This window comes from Nymphalis io, chromosome 3 (genome assembly GCF_905147045.1).
Source record: "Nymphalis io chromosome 3, ilAglIoxx1.1, whole genome shotgun sequence".
Lineage (NCBI taxonomy): Eukaryota > Metazoa > Arthropoda > Insecta > Lepidoptera > Nymphalidae > Nymphalis > Nymphalis io.
In genome coordinates, this window is record NC_065890.1 from 5,087,406 (window position 1) to 5,105,435 (window position 18,030).

The following is an 18,030-nucleotide window of genomic DNA, read 5'->3' on the forward strand; positions in this document are numbered from 1 at the left end:
TATCTGGAACCAATACCTCCTCACCGACTTACCTCTCGTAGGTATAGTGTTTGAGCTCATAGGAATGGTCCTAATGAATAAGCTTAATAGATATATTATATATATAATAGATATATTATATATATAATATATCTATATATATATTTATACTTTTAAAGGACTTTTACGTAACTTTTCTAAAGCAATTATCTCTTCAAGTATTAGGAGCGGGTATGGCAAGCTTATTAATAATTAAATCACAAATTCTTAATCTTTATGATGTTATACTTTTATTATTAAACAAGATAGCAGTAATTTTTGTAATTATTTATTCACAAAATAATACATTATATTATTATATACATTGTTTGCATTTATGCAAAGAATAAAAACGTAACAATATATTAGTATTTAACCTAAGTAAACTTAAATTTTGTTATTTGTTAAATTAAAAAGTTTTTTTTAGAAAAACAATAGACTTAAATCATTAATGTTTACGTATTGCTGCTTATGCAATATAATAGATATACTTTTTGACAATTCGAATGCGAAATCAACATTTTACAAATCATTCGTTAACTTTTTAATAGTGCAAACTTATTCGCGTTCTGGATTTGTTTATTTTATAATTGTTTAACAAAAATAAAACAAAAATTTTAATTTTTAAAATCCATATGAAAGCTTGTTTATCTGAAATTTGAATACATGTTCAATTTAGATTATTTTTCATTTTCTACTTTATATTTACAGGTAACTATTAAGAATATTTAAGTATATGTACAGTATTTAAATATTGTAAATATTTGAAAGAAATAGCAACAACAGTGTACCAAGACCGCGATTATTATTTCGCATTCAAGTAGTGTAAAAAAAAAACTATATTTAGATTATGTATATGTAAATATACGACGTATTTATTGAATTTGGCAAAATAGTCACTTTATATCCATAAGCACACAATATGTTGTATAATAAATGCTATACTTTTATTTGAATCGTTTGAGATTTAAGTTTTATTAGTTTCCGATTTTTGTTCATTTCGATTTACCGGATTGACCTTACAAGTTATTTTGTAAGATTCAATCATTTTCACCGACTCTCGAACCAAAATTGTAGATCGTATCGTGAAAGAATGAGCAAAACATACGGAAGCGTCACACAACGCTGTTTGGAAGCTGAGGTACAAGCGATAATGCGTCTTATCCGTTCTGAATTTAAGCTTCATTTCCACTCTGCCCGGTAACTTTGTACCTTTGTAAGAACAACCGACGAATTCGAAATCGTCAATCGTCACGTCCTTATCATTTTCGTCACGAACGCAAACGTGCCAGTTCTGCGGCGCGCCCGGTGTGAACTTGACGCTTTTCGTTTCAGCGTCTAAACTTACATTGAAGAATATTATGAGATTGCCGCATTTTCTATTCACGAATAAGTCATTCTTGTACAGTATTAAGTTCTCGGGTTCAGTGAACTTCGGATCTGGGAGACGTACTTTGAATTCTTGACATACATTTTTGGCTAGATTAAGTAATTTTATGCTATGATTGTTCGTGTCGGCTATGTAGAGATATTTTCCATCTATACTGGTAGAGAGACCCGAGGGTTCGTTGAACTTAGCTGGATCCGTCGTTTCGATCATCGTTGGATTTAACGTGGTCACTTTTTGGGGTCCAACGTCAACTTTCTTGATTTTATGATTGTAAGTATCGGCAACGTACAAAGTTTTGTTTGATTCACAGTAAGCAACGGCCATCGGATGTTGTAATTTTGCTTCGACTCCCACGTCATCAACGTCTCCGTAAGCAAAAAGATTCTGTAAATAAGCACATTTATTAACAGATCTCGTTATTTCGTTCGATCCATCGTTAAATAGACCCACGATATTTTAACAGTAGGTGTTGCAAGATTTGGGAGAAATAGATGGTGTTAAGTACATCCATCAATGTCAGCAGGTAGCGCCTTCACAAAACGGTAGGTTTCGGGTTCGGGTTTGACATCCCTAAAACATCCCCAAGGCGTGTTTAAGTCAAATAGGTAGCCTGCCGAGTCAGCTAGCCGACTATTTTTCTTGTAACGTTTTAATGAGATATTCCGCTACATAATAATAAACTTTTCAGATAAAATTCAAAATATCCGTGTCATAAAATTGCTTAGCACAAAGTATTGAAACTTTGAATACTGAAATACATACTAAAGGATTTCGATCGCCGCCACAAAGGGTCGAAACCTGTCCAGTCGAAAGCGCTAATCTTCTTATAGAGGAACTCTCCGAATCCGCTATGAATAATTCCGGACTGCTAGCTGTGTACAACAGAATTATTCTTTTATAATATCGTATATTGTCATCGTAACATAATACTCGACTCATCAGTTTCATGTATATTTTAATTATTAAAGTAAAATAAAAGCAAAAAAAATATCCAAAAACGCTCACCGTTCCGCAGCGAGAGCCCCGAGGGCTGCGCGAAGGCGGCCGACGCGGCGTACGCGCTGTTGCGCGCCGCCTCCGCGCCCGAGCCCGCCACCGCCGCGCACGTGCCTGCGGGAGGGATGTCTGTCTATCTGTCTGTTCGGACGGCGCCACGATTCTGCGACTTTTACGTCATATATCTTCTTCCAATAAGTAAAACCCAAGCAAGCCTTTAGTTTATTTCTCTAACTGCCGTTAATTCCAATCCAAGCGATAATTTTTGAATACATTGTTATTATGTATTAAAAAAATATTTGTAAGCGATATTATATAAATATATAATATATATAAGCGATTTTTCCAATTATAAGCAAAATATTATACAACTCACCCTCGGAGAATGCCTTATATTTCCACCAAATGGTATTGTCGAGGAAAAGAGCCCATATTTGATGCGAACCAGCGCAAGCGATCAAAAGTACTCGGCGTTTCTCGTCTTTCTTTTCTTTTTCTGAAAAATAATTTAAATTGAAATGTTATTCAATGTTTGGTCTACTCAATTTTCGCTTGCAAAAAAACTAACGGCATTTATATTAGTTGAACGACATTACATTCTAGTTTCTTAATCTGTGAGCTAGACTCGTATTGAGATATTTTCAGTAGTTTTTTCCATTAATGATACATTACATAATATCCAATTATAAATATTTTTTTCGCACGATCGAGATATACTTTAAAGCTTATTATTTTAGCTTGCCATCGCCGTCACACACGGTTTTATATTTGAAAGACATAATATGTACATCGAATTCTGCAATATCTTATGCGACTTAACTTGAGTATGCCAATTAAATTATCAATGGTGATAGCGATAGTGCTACAACCAGACGATTTCGGTGAAGGCGAAGGCAAAGTAATGTTAACATTTTCGATTATACAGTGTATTCACTATAATAAGTGATTTCACGAAATTCGAGTATAAAATTATGGTCTCTTCATTTATGACAATAAATGACGATTCAAAAAACTAATCTAATTTCAAAATGAGGGTTTACCTTTAACGAGCTCTATGTCAGCCTTCTCTAGGTTATGAGGGGCGTGTCCGGGAGGCGGCGGCGGAGGGGGCGGCGCCGGCCGCACCGACATGTCCATGTCGGGAGTGGAGTACAGCAGCACGTCCCACGGGGACGACAGCGCTTGGAGACCCAGACATTTTCCCCCTGCAACATTATTCATTATTATTATTCATTTCAAGAGGGATAAACAACCAGTTCAGTTATATTTTCAAGTATGGTTAAATTTTGTTTAAAAAATAAATATATATATATATATATATATATATATCTTTGACTATAATTTCATAGCAGTGGCGATATTTTGTTATCTGTTATTTCATTTCTTTTTACCTACTTCTTAGAAGATAGTAATTTACTTTACTATTTGAGTGAAGAAATTACCATTTATGTTAACCTATACTTAAATAAGTTTTGTCTGTACATTAGAAATATTCACAAAAGGACAGATAGTGGGTAGCAGACGGCTTATGGAACAGTTTTAGGTAGTGATTTGTTTCTGTGTACCTGTCGATAAATGTTTAGCTGCACGTTACAAAAACTACGAAGAATTTGTATTAAAGTTTGTACTACTGTATACTCAGGCTCAGGATAAATATGTTTTCACGCTCGGCAGAGGCGGTTACCCTTGTCGCCGACGGCGGCCTGGCGGCCCGTGCCGGCCAGCACCTCGACGCTGCCCTCGTCGAGGTGCACGGCGCGCAGCGCGTGGTTGTTGGTGTCGCACACCACCAGCACGGCGCTCGACAGCCAGCACAGGCCCTGCGGCGCGTTGAACTGCATCTCGCTGAACTCTGGGAAACGTTTTCATATAAAATCCCTCCATTTGCATATACGATTATTATTAATGAAATTTCTTGGTATTTCGTACAAATTGTATTTATTATATTATCATTTTTACAAATATAATTGTGATCGTTAATACTACTTACTTCCATCTTTAAAGCCTGGTTCAGGTCCACCGATTATACGAAGTATGATACCCGAGCAGTCTGTCAGCAGTACTCGATGATGACCTGTGTCCGATATTGCCAGAAAGGGCTCCTCGCCACGACCGCGGTAGAATGGGTTCAGTGCAAGCTAAAAGACAATAAAATATATGTATCATTTAATTTAATGTGATCCTACTATTTTTTTTATATATATTTATTGATTTTAATATAAAAGGATATTATGTTTGTATCAGGAAAAACAACATTTTTACTATGTGAAAATGTAATGATTTATCCACATTATTTAATAAAAAATAATTCATGAACAAATACAAATTATCTGGTTGTAATTCATTGTATAATATTGATAATGGAGAATGAACATCATCAACATATATAATGACAGCTTTAAACAAAAACTATCACAAACCTTACTAGGAAAATAAAGGACACTGTTCTCCTTAGATTTTAAATGAGTATTTATTGACAAAGGTAGTGAGACTGTCGAGAGACGTGATGTGAAATGTCGTATAGCAGTTCCGACATACCAAACAAGCTCATCTCTGTGTCCTTCTCCGGTTATGATAAAGATTGGCTTGTTAGATGGACCTACAAAACAGATGAAAAATTATAAAAACAAAATAGTAAGATCTAAAAGCTTCAATTGCCCGGCAAAGGTAATTTCTCATAGTAAATTAAAGGTTGAATCTGGTTCCTATTATATATATTAATATATATATATATATATATATATATATATATATTATATTATATTATTATATATATATATTATATTATATTAATATATATATATATATATATATATATATATATATATATATATATATATAATATATATATATATTAATTCACTGCTAGATGGCCATTCGTGAATATTGAGCAGAATTTTGAAATTCTTGAATATTACATGCCAGTTTCCCTATAAGAATATCCTTCAATGTCTAATGTGGGATTATTTTGAAAACAAATTTGGCATGTGAAAATTCTATAGTTCTTGTGTGTAGTTAATTAAAATGTGTAGTAAAAATGTTTCTTTTATAAATATTACTTTAAAATGCTGTTAAAACCAATTTATCTATCAACAATTATTTATCTATTTACCCAAAATATTATGGAATAATATTCATTTTCTTTTATTTATTTTTTTATAGTATAAGTAAATGAGCAAATGGACCACCTGATGGTATGTGGTCACCAACACACATTGACATTGGCATTGTAAGAAATCTTAATCATTGCTTACATCGCCAATGTGCCACCAATCTTGGGAACTAAGCTGTTATGTCCCTTGTATGCCTGTAATTATGCTGGCTCACTCACCTTTCAAACAAGAACACAACAATACCAAGTACTGCTGTTTTGCGGTAAAATATCTGATGAATGGGTGGTACCTATCCAGATGAGCTTGCACAAAGCTATCACCAGTAAATGGAATGAATTGTGTTAACCAAAAGAAATTCATATAATGTGTGAAATATGCATACCTAATATAAGAAGGGTGGGCCAACATCTAATCCCCAGTGTTTCCCACATGCAACTGTCAGAATCATTCACCACAGGATGATGAATGTCGTATCTCTGTACTGCCGCTAACACATTCCCGAATACCTTCTCATTACTAAATTTAGCACAATGTACACCAATCTGAAATGTAGCAAATACTGTTTATTAAAGTAAAGTAGCATCAGCCTGTGAAAGTTCCATAGCCAATTCCCTGCTCCAATGCTGGGTGTTAGATACACATAAGGCAAATTTTCAGTGAAATTCGATACATGCAGGTTTCATCACAATGTTGTCGTTCACCACAGAGCATGACATAAATTATAAACACAAATTAAGCACATGAACACTAAATGGTTCTTTCCTAGGTTTGAACCCACTTTTTTTTGTTGGAAATTTACGTTAAACTATGTGCCACCTCAACAAGGCAATTGTTTTTCAATGTAAATATTTTTTTAAGGATTTTATGATTTTGATAAATTCTTCACTCAACAGGGATCATTGTGGTGTTCTTGTATGCATGTTTTGATGGCATTTAATTATTTTTAATATAATCATCAAACTAATATTGTATAAGTCAACTCACACTTATTGTTTTAGTTACATTACATGTAATTGATCTGTGACCAATTTTGGTAAACTTTATGAATCTAGATTTAATTCTTCCTTTTATTTCAACTACTTTGATAATTCTATCAGTTAAAATAAATTTATATGGATTTACATGTTAATACCTAAATTATGAAAATCTTAAAATATTACAAATTTTAAAATATCTTTAAATTCAACATATGTAATTAAATTTTATTTTTGCTTATAAACAAACCTTTGCTTTTTGATTTGCTATAAAATTGTAGATAAAACGTTTTTAGTAATTCTTAATTAATATCATGAATATAATTCATATTATGAATACATTAAAAGAAACATACCACAACCAGGCTATTATCAGTTTTATGTAAATTTTCTAAATGTTCCAAGTCTGGTAGTATATGGTAGCAGTTTATGCAGCAGTAAGTCCAAAAGTCCAAAACAACCACTTTTTCTGCACAATGCTGATTAAGGGAAAGCGATTCAGACACATTCACCCACTCCAAATCTACAATATAATTATAATAAAATATTAATTCATTTATGGTCTACTTACTTCTACTTGATAGAATTGTTATTAAGAACGTTTGAAAGTTTACTTTTTTTAAAGTCTTCAATCGGCGGTACCACTGCCCAAACTTTTTTAATGTGGTTTACTATGAGAGAGTCTCGTTCAGCTTCACTATTTGCAGATATCATTGATTCAGTTAAATCCATACATGCCTGGGCTACATAATCAAGTGGACTTGAATCCATATTTGTAAAATAAAACGGATATTACTACTACACTAATCAATTAAAGTATTTTTTTGTAAATTTATTATGCGATTACTTTACAAGACCAAATTATTGTTTTGAAAGCGAAATGGAAAAACACTTTACGATTATTTTTTGTCTAGCGTGTGTCTATATATTAGTTATATACGCCAGTTGAGCTTGAAATATTCTGCCAATGTTACGCTTTGAAACTTGAAAATGCTAATGTTTATGTCGTTGTCATATTATGTCAATTGTCATTTTAACGTTAAGCTCGAGCCCTGTTACCTTACTTAAAATCTTTAAATCCTTAATAATAAAAAAACAAAACTTTTACAATACTGCACGGTAAAATATCCTATTACGGATTATTAAAGGAACAAAAAATGCTTTTTTGAAATTCGGATTTTTTTACATACCGTAGTTAATACAAGAATATTTTATTTTTCACCTCAAATAAAAAAGATGACATTTTAATTTACGTTTGGCGAAACAGTCATTTATATAAACGAAGTGCGAGCAATAGCACGAAAAATATATAATTATTTATATTGTCAATGGTTTTTTTTATTATTTTAGAATTTATTGCTTAAAAGCTTCTTTTCGAGTAAAATATTTGAATAGTTGACAATCTGCATTGCAACAGTTTGTGACGTTGAGACAAGCTGCAATGACATGTTTACAAAACATAATAATAAACAGTATTCTATCTACGTCGTGATTTGTTTCTGAAGTTGCTTTCTTTGTCAGCTGTTTTGTAAAGTTATATCCTGTTAATGTTCTTTTGTACATATAATCTATTACAATAAGTAATTGTAAAAAAAATATGCACAAACATGGATGCCATGTTTGATATATGCTACCTTTCGCCTGATGGAAATAACGTCGAACCAGATGATATTCCTAAAACAAAAGATAATGTTTGGATACTGGGTAAAAAATACAGCGCGGTACAAGGTAAAATATGGCAATAAACTCTTCGTTGTTCAAGAATGAAAAGAGTAAACCCAAAATATTTTTTCAGATCTAGACCGAATTAGACGTGATATAAGTTCCATCATCTGGTGTACGTACAGAAAAGGTTTTGTCCCTATAGGTGATGAGGGTCTAACTTCGGACAAAGGGTGGGGTTGTATGTTACGATGTGGACAAATGGTACTTGGAGTAGCTCTTGTGAGAATACATTTATCCTCAGATTGGGTATGGACTCCAGAAACAAGGTAATTTTTTAATATCAATTTATTATTTTTGTCTACGAAAATACATTTAGAAATAATAGCATTTTTAAATAAATTTTCATATAAAAAAAATGTCTGCTTTTAGAGATCCAACATATTTAAAAATAGTTCAAAGATTCGAAGAAAGGAAACAAGCGCCATATTCTATTCATCAGGTAGCACTAATGGGAGCTTGTGAAGGGAAGGAAGTTGGTCAATGGTTTGGTCCCAATACGGTTGCACAAGTGCTCAAGTAAGAATATCTTCTAAAATTATATTCTGTAATTCAGATAGTACTAAGAACTAATAGTTCATAAGTTATCTTATTAACACAAGTCATTGGACTAATTACATAATGTAAATAATAAATATCACAAATGATAGCACAATTCATTCATATAATTAGTACTAGCTTCCACTCGCTGCTTTATCTATGTAGAAGAGGGGACTGGACTTAGGTAGGTATATATGTTAAGTCAGGGTATTAGATATCTCCATTCCAAATTCCATCCACATTTTGCATGATTGAGTATCAAATATCTAAAATTTCATATTTATTGTCAGTGCATTAGTCTAGGAATAATTATATATGACTATTATGTGTTTTTTTTTTAAATGTAGAATTAGACCAAAAAGTATTTCAATATTTAATAATTGGTAAAATATTTAATATTAATAATTGATTTTTAATATAACTGTTTTTAATTGTAACAAACAATCTATTAGGCTAAGAAGATAAATCTTACAGTTTTGATAAGACTTTAAGCAAAAGCATGTTAATTATTTAGCATTTTAGGCTAATATTTTTTTTGTACAATTTCCAGAAAACTAGTTGTATATGATAAATGGAGTTCACTGGTCATCCATGTTGCATTAGATAATACTGTTGTTAAAGAAGATATCAGTAAGTACATATAAACAGGAAAATATTATTCATAATTTTTTGTAGAATATAATTTAAAATTAAATTGTCTTGAAAATTAATTAATCGTTAGAACTTAATAATTAAGATGAATAATAAGCCTAATTATATAATAAAAAAAATGTCATTAAATATTGTATTTCTTAGAATTATAATCATCATTTGTAGTGTTATTTGACTCACATTTGATGAGGTGAGTTCATTTGGTCCAGCTATACAATAACTGTTAATGGAAAAATGACTGTTGAAAAAAAAGCTTTAATACATTAGTAACAAAAAAGATTTACTCAAATTGTCTGATAGTAAAAATTAAAAAAGAAATATTTTTTCTTGCATTAACTACTTTTTTTTACATTATTAAAATTTACTTTTTTTTTATTTTAGTGCAACAGTGCATTGTAAATAATGACAGAGGGGACTCATCAGATAATCCAGACAATATTATTGCATCAGATTGGATGCCGCTTCTATTAATAGTACCTCTCAGACTTGGATTAAGTGAAATCAACCCTGTATATATTGATGGACTAAAGGTATTATAATTAAAATAAATTCTTGCCGGTCTTCTCAGTAGAACCATTAATATAAAGCTTTATTTTTATTGTTATCCTATAAAATGGCTTGTAAAAGCCTACTTGAATAAAGTATATTTTATTTTGAATATTTAAAACAATAAGTTCATATTTATATAAATCAAGTGTAGATAGTTTGAAAAAAAAAGTGATAAAAGCCAATAATACCATTTTTTTATTGTAGATATGCTTCCAATCCCCGCAATCAGTTGGTGTAATCGGCGGTAAACCCAACCAGGCTCTTTATCTTATAGGTTGTGTTGGTGATGAAGTTGTATACTTAGATCCACACACAACACAACGGTCCGGTTTAGTTGAGGTATAAAAACTATATTAAATTTAATCTAACAACATAAATAGTAAATTGAAAAAGAGAAAGGTCTTATCAGACAGTTTTTTTTTTTGTCAAAAATACCAAATATATCTTATATGATTAAAGCCAGAAGATATAATTTAGGTATGTTTAATTTTATAAGTGATTTTTTATATTTAATTAATCTTGAATGTCTTCAGAATAAAATAACAGATGAACAGAAGGAAATGGATTGTACATATCATTGTAAATATGCTTCAAGAATACCTATGCTCTCCATGGATCCTTCAGTGGCTGTGGTATGTGATCATTGATCCCTGACTATTCATTTGTAATATGTAAAAAAATATCGTTTTTTTATTTACTGTGTCATGTAATCAGTCTTTCTTGACTATGAGATGCATATGAGTTGAAATATACAATTTTATAAGTATAATTAAAATTATTATTGAACATTTATCAACCGATTGGCGTGGTTGGTGGATGCTTGCTTTTCACGCCGAAGGTTGTGGGTTCGATTCCCACCCAGGACAGATATGTGTGTGCATGAACATGTCTGTTTGTCCTGAGTCTGGGTGTAATTATCTATATAAGTATGTATTGTCTGGTTTTCATAGTACAGGCTTTGTACAAGCTTAATTTGGGATCAGATGGCCATGTGGGCAAAATGTCCAAGGATATTATTATTATTATTTATATATTATTTTCAGCAATACATCTAAAGAATTAGTTCGTAGAATTAGAAAATTTATTATAATAGTTTTATTCTTCTGATGAAAGTTAATTGGTGGTATTAAACATTACTTTGTCATAAATATTTACATATTGAATGTGTTTTTCTAGTGCTTCCTCTGTCGAACAAAAAGTGATTTTGATGAGTTATGCATAACAATAGAGAATACATTAATGCAAGAGAGCCAACCTCTATTTGAAATATGTGAGAAGCGACCTGCTCATTGGGGACCAAGTATTAATGACATTGATTTGCAAAATACCACACTTTTTACAGGTACTTATCGTAAACATTATTTAAATAGTAAAAAATATAAATTCTTATTCTTTTGTACAATTAAAGACTGCTTTTTTTTATTACTATCGATATAAACCATTTGATTGACATATTATAATATAAACTTATGCTTTCATAATATTACTCATTACTTATAAGAACAAAAGCCAATCAGTTAGAGATTTGTTTCTTATTTTTTACTTATTAATTTTATTACTAATTCTGTATGGTACAATATATTGATACGTACTTACGAGTATCACAGTGCGAAAGAGTAAGACGTATATGGAAAAAAACATCTCTCATGTTCAGCTTATTATCCAGGAGTCATAATAATGCTAGTCTTAGAAATTTACACACAGTTTTTGATATATCTGTTTTGTTGTTTTAGAATTCGAAGAGGTGGATCGGCAGTTTGATGATTCAGATGATGAATTCGAAATCCTTTGAAGCAACGAAAATAAATTATATTATGTTGATTAACATACATCACAATTAAATTTGTTTTTATTTCACATTTTATGTTTGTGTGCAGTGTAAATGAATTTTGTGTTCTTTAATTATTTGTTTTAATGTAGGTAGATAAATATTATGGTACATGATTTTTTTATGGAATGAATTTTGTAGAAGATATATGATCAAGCCATTATTGATCAATGTATGAAATTTAAATGTTACTTGATATAACGCACTGCTAAAAATCAATGTAGATTGAAGCTCATGTGCCTGAGAAAATAATAATAATAAATATTTATATATTTTATAAGCAGTTCTGATTTACAGTGCCTTTTGAAATTTTAATATAATGTGCAATGTTAGATAATTAAGCTCTTGCATTTGTAGCTTCGAATGTATATGCTATACCTTCTTATTGCCAACTCTAGTCATAGTGTAAATAGGCAAGATAATATGTTTTACTGCCTTCTTAGACCCGCCCAATTTACCCGCGAATCGCAACTAAAAATTACCATATAGCAGCAATTCTTATATAAATTTTTTCAGTTTTAATAGTTACATAAAATCAGGTACATAAACCTTAATTTATGACAAGGATCCAAACCACAAGACTTCATAATTTTTGAAGGAAATAAAAAAATGTAAACATTAAATTCTATATACAAACAGCACCAATCTATGTCGGCTGACAATATTTTAATATAGTAAAAAATATAACTAAACATTTTAATAATATAATTATATAATTTTTTATTTATATACGTATAACAAAAAAAAAGCTGATATAAAATGCGGCGTTTTGGTTTTATGGTGTAAGCTTAAAGGTGAAGTATCTTAAATGTTATTGTTGTGGATTGGATTCCTTTTCGTTAACAATATCTTATCATTATTATTCAAAAACTGTCTTTTATTGGTATCTTTTTAACAAATAATAAATATTAAGTTTCAATTGATTTTTATTGTAACTTAGATTTAAAAATGCAAAAGGTCTTCCCTCAATATGAAGATCCACAAAATAGATCAATTCATATTTTCTCTCATTAATAACATTCGCAGTATTTGCAAAAAAGCATTAGGCCCATTTTATAATGCATATTTTTCATGTATAGACAATATTGAGAATACAAAGTGCAATTAATTATAAAACAAATAAAACCTAAAATATTAGTTTAATATGTTTTGTGAAAGAGTGTATGTAGAAGTGAAGAACAAAGACTGAATAGGATAAACATTAATTTTATTACACCTGCATATGTTTCACATATAAAAAGTTATTATTCATAAATCCTACAATTTTTAGACACTCATATATAAATATATTTATTATAGAATCATAAATACATGCAGGTACATATTAAAAACGAGTTACACCTGTTAAGTTCTGTAAAGTTGAAACTGTTTAATTGGCATGAGTATTAGAATAGAATATTTTATGAAGAATGCTATTTAGTACCACTGTGTGGCATGTGTTAATAAAAATGTTTTACATGTTGTTTGAAAATTGTAAGAACAAAATTATTATGTAATAAAACATAGTATAAATTTAAAAGTTAAGTGACTAACTAAAACACAAGGCGGCTAAAATGCTAATAAAGCTTCAACAATGCAAATTTAAGTAAACTTAAAATAATTTGTTAACAAACGCAACACATAATTATGAAATGTATACTTTTTATGAAAATAAATATATAAGAATAATTTGGCCCCAAATTTTGTCAATGTTTTGGCAAAAACTAAATGATACTACAATATATTATACATAGTTTTCTCTCAAGTTAATAAAAGCCTTTCAGATGATTATAATACAGCATAACCAAATTACAAGTAACTACAATTAGTATTTTTACCAGGATACAAACTTCTATGTGATATTTTAGTCTATGACAACAGATATAGTGAAATTTATTCTCTATTCACTCATATTGCACTAAATTAGGATTATGCATAACATGTAAAATAGTGAAGAATTAATGACTAGCACCAATGGTAAAAGTAAACTTATTCAACTATATCTAAATAAAAAATATAGTTTGGGTTAAAATGCATTCTTGGATTTGAATAAATGTAACAGAAAAGATTAAAAATTCAAAAATATTGAATGATTTCAAGGGCCTTCATTGTTTGTTATTCTAATTTCGGTAAGATGACAATAACTGTTTAGTAAAAAATAGCATTAATAAGTACCAATCCAACATTGACTAGCTATTATAACAGGAAGGTTTCACTCATAGTAATACACAATATGATAAATAACATCTTTAACATATTTGTTCTCATTCAGATGGCAAGATAAGTATTCAATATTTTATACTTATATGTCTAATTATAAATTTTATCAAAGATTTTTCACCTGAGTCCATGATTTGAATATATATTCAATGGTTAGTTCTTTTTCAATCATTTGTTAGTTTTTTTTTTAAATATGTTCTAAATCAATTTTTCATTTGGCTAAATTTACCTATCTTTTCTTAGCTTGCAGCATATTTTTGTGACACTGACAAAGTCACAAAAATATGAATTATAATAAAGTAAGGCAATCATAAACTAAAAAAAAGATTAAATTTAAGACGCTGAGGAGTGTTTTAAAAAGGCATGTTTAAATCATTATAATATTTTAAGTACATAATAAACTTGATCTTAAATATAAATTATGCATAAAAATTGCAAATATTATGACATCATTTTACAGAGAACAATCACAACCACACAAATAGTTTTCAACTTTCAATTTTAAAAATATGATATTATTTTGTTAACATTAAAAATACAATTTATTATCCCTACGAGACATGTATGTACATATTTATCAAATTTTAAAATTTAAATATATACACATAATACAACATATGTTATATTATAAAATTATGTAATGAAATTTTATGACTTTTAAATTGGTAAATTTTTAAAAAACATATTTGTATTATCTGTAAAAAGGCTGTCTTTTCAATTGGACTTTAATTCATCACTTGGTAATTAACATTCAATTAAATACAAACCAAAAAGGTTTCTTTCATAATAATACATGTTCTGCTTATAAGTCCAATATTAATATTCGTAGAAGTTTTTTTTTTATTGTACATAGTATAAAATATTTTTTTTGTGGATCAACTATACAAAAAGAAAATATTTATCAAATTAAAATGGTTATTGCATTGAGAATTGACTACTTAGAAAGTTAATTACTAAAACTGTAATATTGTCAACAGATCCTCTATAATAAGCTTGTAGCGTTAAACTCTTGGCTCCATAGTCTGGTTCATCCAATCTTTCTTTTATAAATTTAACTGCTTCTTCATTTGTAAAAGTATCCCATAAGCCATCAGATGCTAATACCAAGAACATTGGTTTGTGGTCATCAAGGTTAAAAGTAAGTATATCAGGATCAGCAATGACAAATTTTTTATCTTTCAAAGGATAATCACCCATAGCTCGAGATGTCGCCAAAATGCCTGCCACTCTCCACACTCCATTAAAAGCAATGTAACCTCCTGCCGCTTCAATCCGCTTTTGTTCCCGCACCTATCACATGCAAAAAATAAATGGCTATTCAAAAATAATATTTTTTCTTTTTTTTCTTAATATAATGCATTATATTTTATAAAATAAAGTGTTATTATATGGATTCTTACCTGTTGTGGCTTATGGTCAAATGACACAGGAATGGCATTACCACGGCTATCACACATAACTCCTCTTGAATCACCAACATTAGCTACTATAAGATAGTTGTCTTCTAGCATAGCAATTAAGGCTGTGGTTCCGGCAACATTCATAGATCGCTTTGCAGCTTCCACTAGAAGCCTATCAGCAGCAAGGACCTCATCTGTCAATAATTTTCCATAATTTATCTTTCCCTTATCCATGTAGCTTGATAGTGGAACAGCAATGTTTCTTACAGGTTTAATTGGTCTAACTTCTCTTGTGATTATTGGTCTTGCCTTAGAAAGTTGTGCTAGTAGATCAGGATCTGTAATCTCTTTTTTGGATGTATCATCAGCAGTACTTGCAGATTTTTTAAAACTAGTTTTTTTTTCTACAACAGTTGTTTCTTCTTTCTTTGATTCTTCGGGACTATCTCTTAGAGGAGTGATGACTGTTTTACCTTCTTTGAAAGCACTTAATTCTACAACTTTGTTATAAAGGTTTTGTATAAGGTGTTCTTTAGCGTAGTTAGCAGCAAATTCCCCACCGTGTCCATCAAAAATAGCAAACAATGAAATGCCGGTATTATTTATGTTTTCATTAATAATAAATTTATCTTCCATATGCATTCTTCGCCCTTTGATTGCATAGGCTGCACTTGATGAACCTTTCAGTTCCCAGCTTTGTTTATCGGTTTCAGAGCCTTCCATTAATTTCATGCGCTGGACAGCATTTATAGGACTCATAGCCTGTGACAACCTGCTTAATAGAGTTCGACTCCATAGTCCAATGGTTTGAAGATACATAAAGAATATAATTATCCCTAAGGTGAACACTAGCACTTCTGATCGTAGTAAATAAAGTCGCACCATTTTCCATAAATAGCTCACTGGAGTGTCAAACGCAACACTACTAGAAAATCGCGAAAAGATTTTCATAAACGAAACATACGTTTGGTGCAAAACCCTGTCTTCTAATTCGTCTTCCATGTCCTTGGCAAGAATTTAAAATGGTTTTGAAAAAAACAAATGTTATTAAACTATTAATGAACTTCTGGTAAAGTTTTCTATATGAAATGTGAATTGAGAAGCATAGCAATACGAATACATAGATAAAAGTAAGACAATAATAAATTCGTGAATCGTGATCTATTTCTAATTTGACTGAATTTCCGACGCAGGATTGCTAGCCTCCAAAATAAAACTAAAGTACCTTAAATTACTTTTAAAAGCTAGGAGATATATCATTTGAATTTAATCAGTTTAAAAATACAAGACTTATACAAAATTGTTTTTTTTTTTTTTATAGAATAGGAAGGTGGACATATAAGCATATGGGCCACCTGATGGTAAGTGGTCACCAAACGCCCTTAGACATTGGCATTGTAAGAAATGTCAACCATCGCTTATAGCCAATGCGCCACCAACCTTGGGACCTAAGATTTTATGTCCCTTGTGCCTGTAATTACACTGGCTCACTAACCCTTCAAACCGGAACACAACAATATCAAGTATTGCTGTTTTGCGGTAGAATATCTGATGATTGGGTGGTACCTACCCAGACGAGCTTGCACAAAGCCCTACCACCAGTAAATTTTATTATTTTATAATTTTTAAGGTTTTATTTAATTAGATATTATCTGTTCCAAATTATTTTTATATTGTGGATTGTCAACCTGCATTACTCAGCAGATATAGCATGAGCATTATAAATCTAATTATAAGAATTAATTAAGAAATAGTTAATATATTTAGCTTGCATGTTGCTTTATATTTAAAAATATAAAAATAAACATGATAATACTTCAATAAAATAGCAAGAAAAGAAACGAGGAGTAATAACATTAAAAACAAGCTTTATTAAATAATCAATCTGTAAATAATAATCGGACTAATCCTGTACCAACTTTTGGCATGAAAATAGGTACGCCGTTTAAGAATGTGCTAAATTATATGATGGATGTCATCGTTACAATATAATTTAGCTAATGATGTTAAAAAGTATAGTATTGAGATAAACAAATGACCTTTATTTTAATGCTGTCAAAACAAATGTTTTGTCCTATTGCATTGCTTCATAAGTACGCGCTTTGAGTTAGCTGAAGTTGCGGTAATATATATTTTTGTTGTATTATACCGAAACAGAATTTCAAAATCATTTAAAATAAAAGATTAATTCCTAATATTTTTTTCGGGAACATTGGTCAATAAAACACATTTACTATTCTTATAAATGTATTAAAACAGCAAATCCAGATTACAAATCAGATCAAGTTATAAATTACTTGATTTATAATAATTTGTGCAGATACATTGTAAAATTACTACCGAGTACATAAAAAAATTTATCTATAGTATATTGATAATTCACATTTAAATAAAAATAATTTACATTTGGAAAAAGAAAATAGGGTTTTTAAGTACTTTATCTAACAAAATGTTTATCAAATAGTCATTCAATAAAGTAACTAAAAGTATGTTTATCGATCACAATATCCACCAAAATTCGTTTAATAAAATTGAATAAGATTTCATCCTTATTAAAATAAATAAAAACAGCAACTGCATCTTTGGATATAAATATAATAATTTTAAATTTAATTACAAACTATAATACATTTTATGTTCATTTTCATTA

General features: G+C 30.0%; 3 protein-coding genes across 3 annotated transcripts; 1 reads left to right on the forward strand and 2 right to left on the reverse strand.

The window, feature by feature from the left end:
- Positions 1-342: 342 nt before the first annotated feature.
- Positions 343-7,465, reverse strand: LOC126781357 (NHL repeat-containing protein 2). Its single transcript, XM_050506307.1, has 11 exons — positions 7,106-7,465; positions 6,848-7,014; positions 5,900-6,059; positions 4,825-5,003; positions 4,395-4,542; positions 4,089-4,256; positions 3,445-3,609; positions 2,781-2,900; positions 2,414-2,518; positions 2,171-2,280; positions 343-1,792 (listed from the first exon to the last, which is right to left on the reverse strand). The coding sequence occupies exons 1-11, from the start codon at positions 7,260-7,262 to the stop codon at positions 986-988; spliced, it is 2,286 nt and encodes a 761-aa protein (XP_050362264.1). The 5' UTR covers positions 7,263-7,465; the 3' UTR covers positions 343-985.
- Positions 7,466-7,898: 433 nt separating this feature from the next.
- LOC126781378 (cysteine protease ATG4B) lies at positions 7,899-12,191 on the forward strand. Its single transcript, XM_050506336.1, has 9 exons — positions 7,899-8,219; positions 8,287-8,482; positions 8,586-8,732; positions 9,304-9,383; positions 9,786-9,934; positions 10,158-10,292; positions 10,487-10,585; positions 11,130-11,295; positions 11,687-12,191. Exons 1-9 carry the CDS (start codon positions 8,099-8,101, stop codon positions 11,743-11,745), a joined length of 1,152 nt encoding a protein of 383 aa, XP_050362293.1. The 5' UTR covers positions 7,899-8,098; the 3' UTR covers positions 11,746-12,191.
- A 780-nt stretch (positions 12,192-12,971) lies between these two features.
- Positions 12,972-16,549, reverse strand: LOC126781370 (protein phosphatase 1L). Its single transcript, XM_050506326.1, has 2 exons — positions 15,381-16,549; positions 12,972-15,270 (listed from the first exon to the last, which is right to left on the reverse strand). Exons 1-2 carry the CDS (start codon positions 16,380-16,382, stop codon positions 14,896-14,898), a joined length of 1,377 nt encoding a protein of 458 aa, XP_050362283.1. The 5' UTR covers positions 16,383-16,549; the 3' UTR covers positions 12,972-14,895.
- Between the last annotated feature and the right edge of the window lie 1,481 nt (positions 16,550-18,030).

Coding starts and splice junctions, on each gene's coding strand:
- LOC126781357 (XM_050506307.1), bottom strand. CDS start 7,262: ATGGATTCAAGTCCACTTGATTATGTAGCCCAGGCATGTATGGATTTA. Junction 6,060..6,847: donor CTGATAATAGCCTGGTTGTG/GTATGTTTCTTT, acceptor GCTACATTTCAG/ATTGGTGTACATTGTGCTAA. Junction 3,610..4,088: donor GGCCGCCGTCGGCGACAAGG/GTAACCGCCTCT, acceptor ATAATGTTGCAG/GGGGAAAATGTCTGGGTCTC.
- LOC126781378 (XM_050506336.1), top strand. CDS start 8,099: ATGGATGCCATGTTTGATATATGCTACCTTTCGCCTGATGGAAATAAC. Junction 8,733..9,303: donor ACGGTTGCACAAGTGCTCAA/GTAAGAATATCT, acceptor TACAATTTCCAG/AAAACTAGTTGTATATGATA. Junction 10,586..11,129: donor TGGATCCTTCAGTGGCTGTG/GTATGTGATCAT, acceptor GTGTTTTTCTAG/TGCTTCCTCTGTCGAACAAA.
- LOC126781370 (XM_050506326.1), bottom strand. CDS start 16,382: ATGGAAGACGAATTAGAAGACAGGGTTTTGCACCAAACGTATGTTTCG. Junction 15,271..15,380: donor TTGACCATAAGCCACAACAG/GTAAGAATCCAT, acceptor TGCATGTGATAG/GTGCGGGAACAAAAGCGGAT.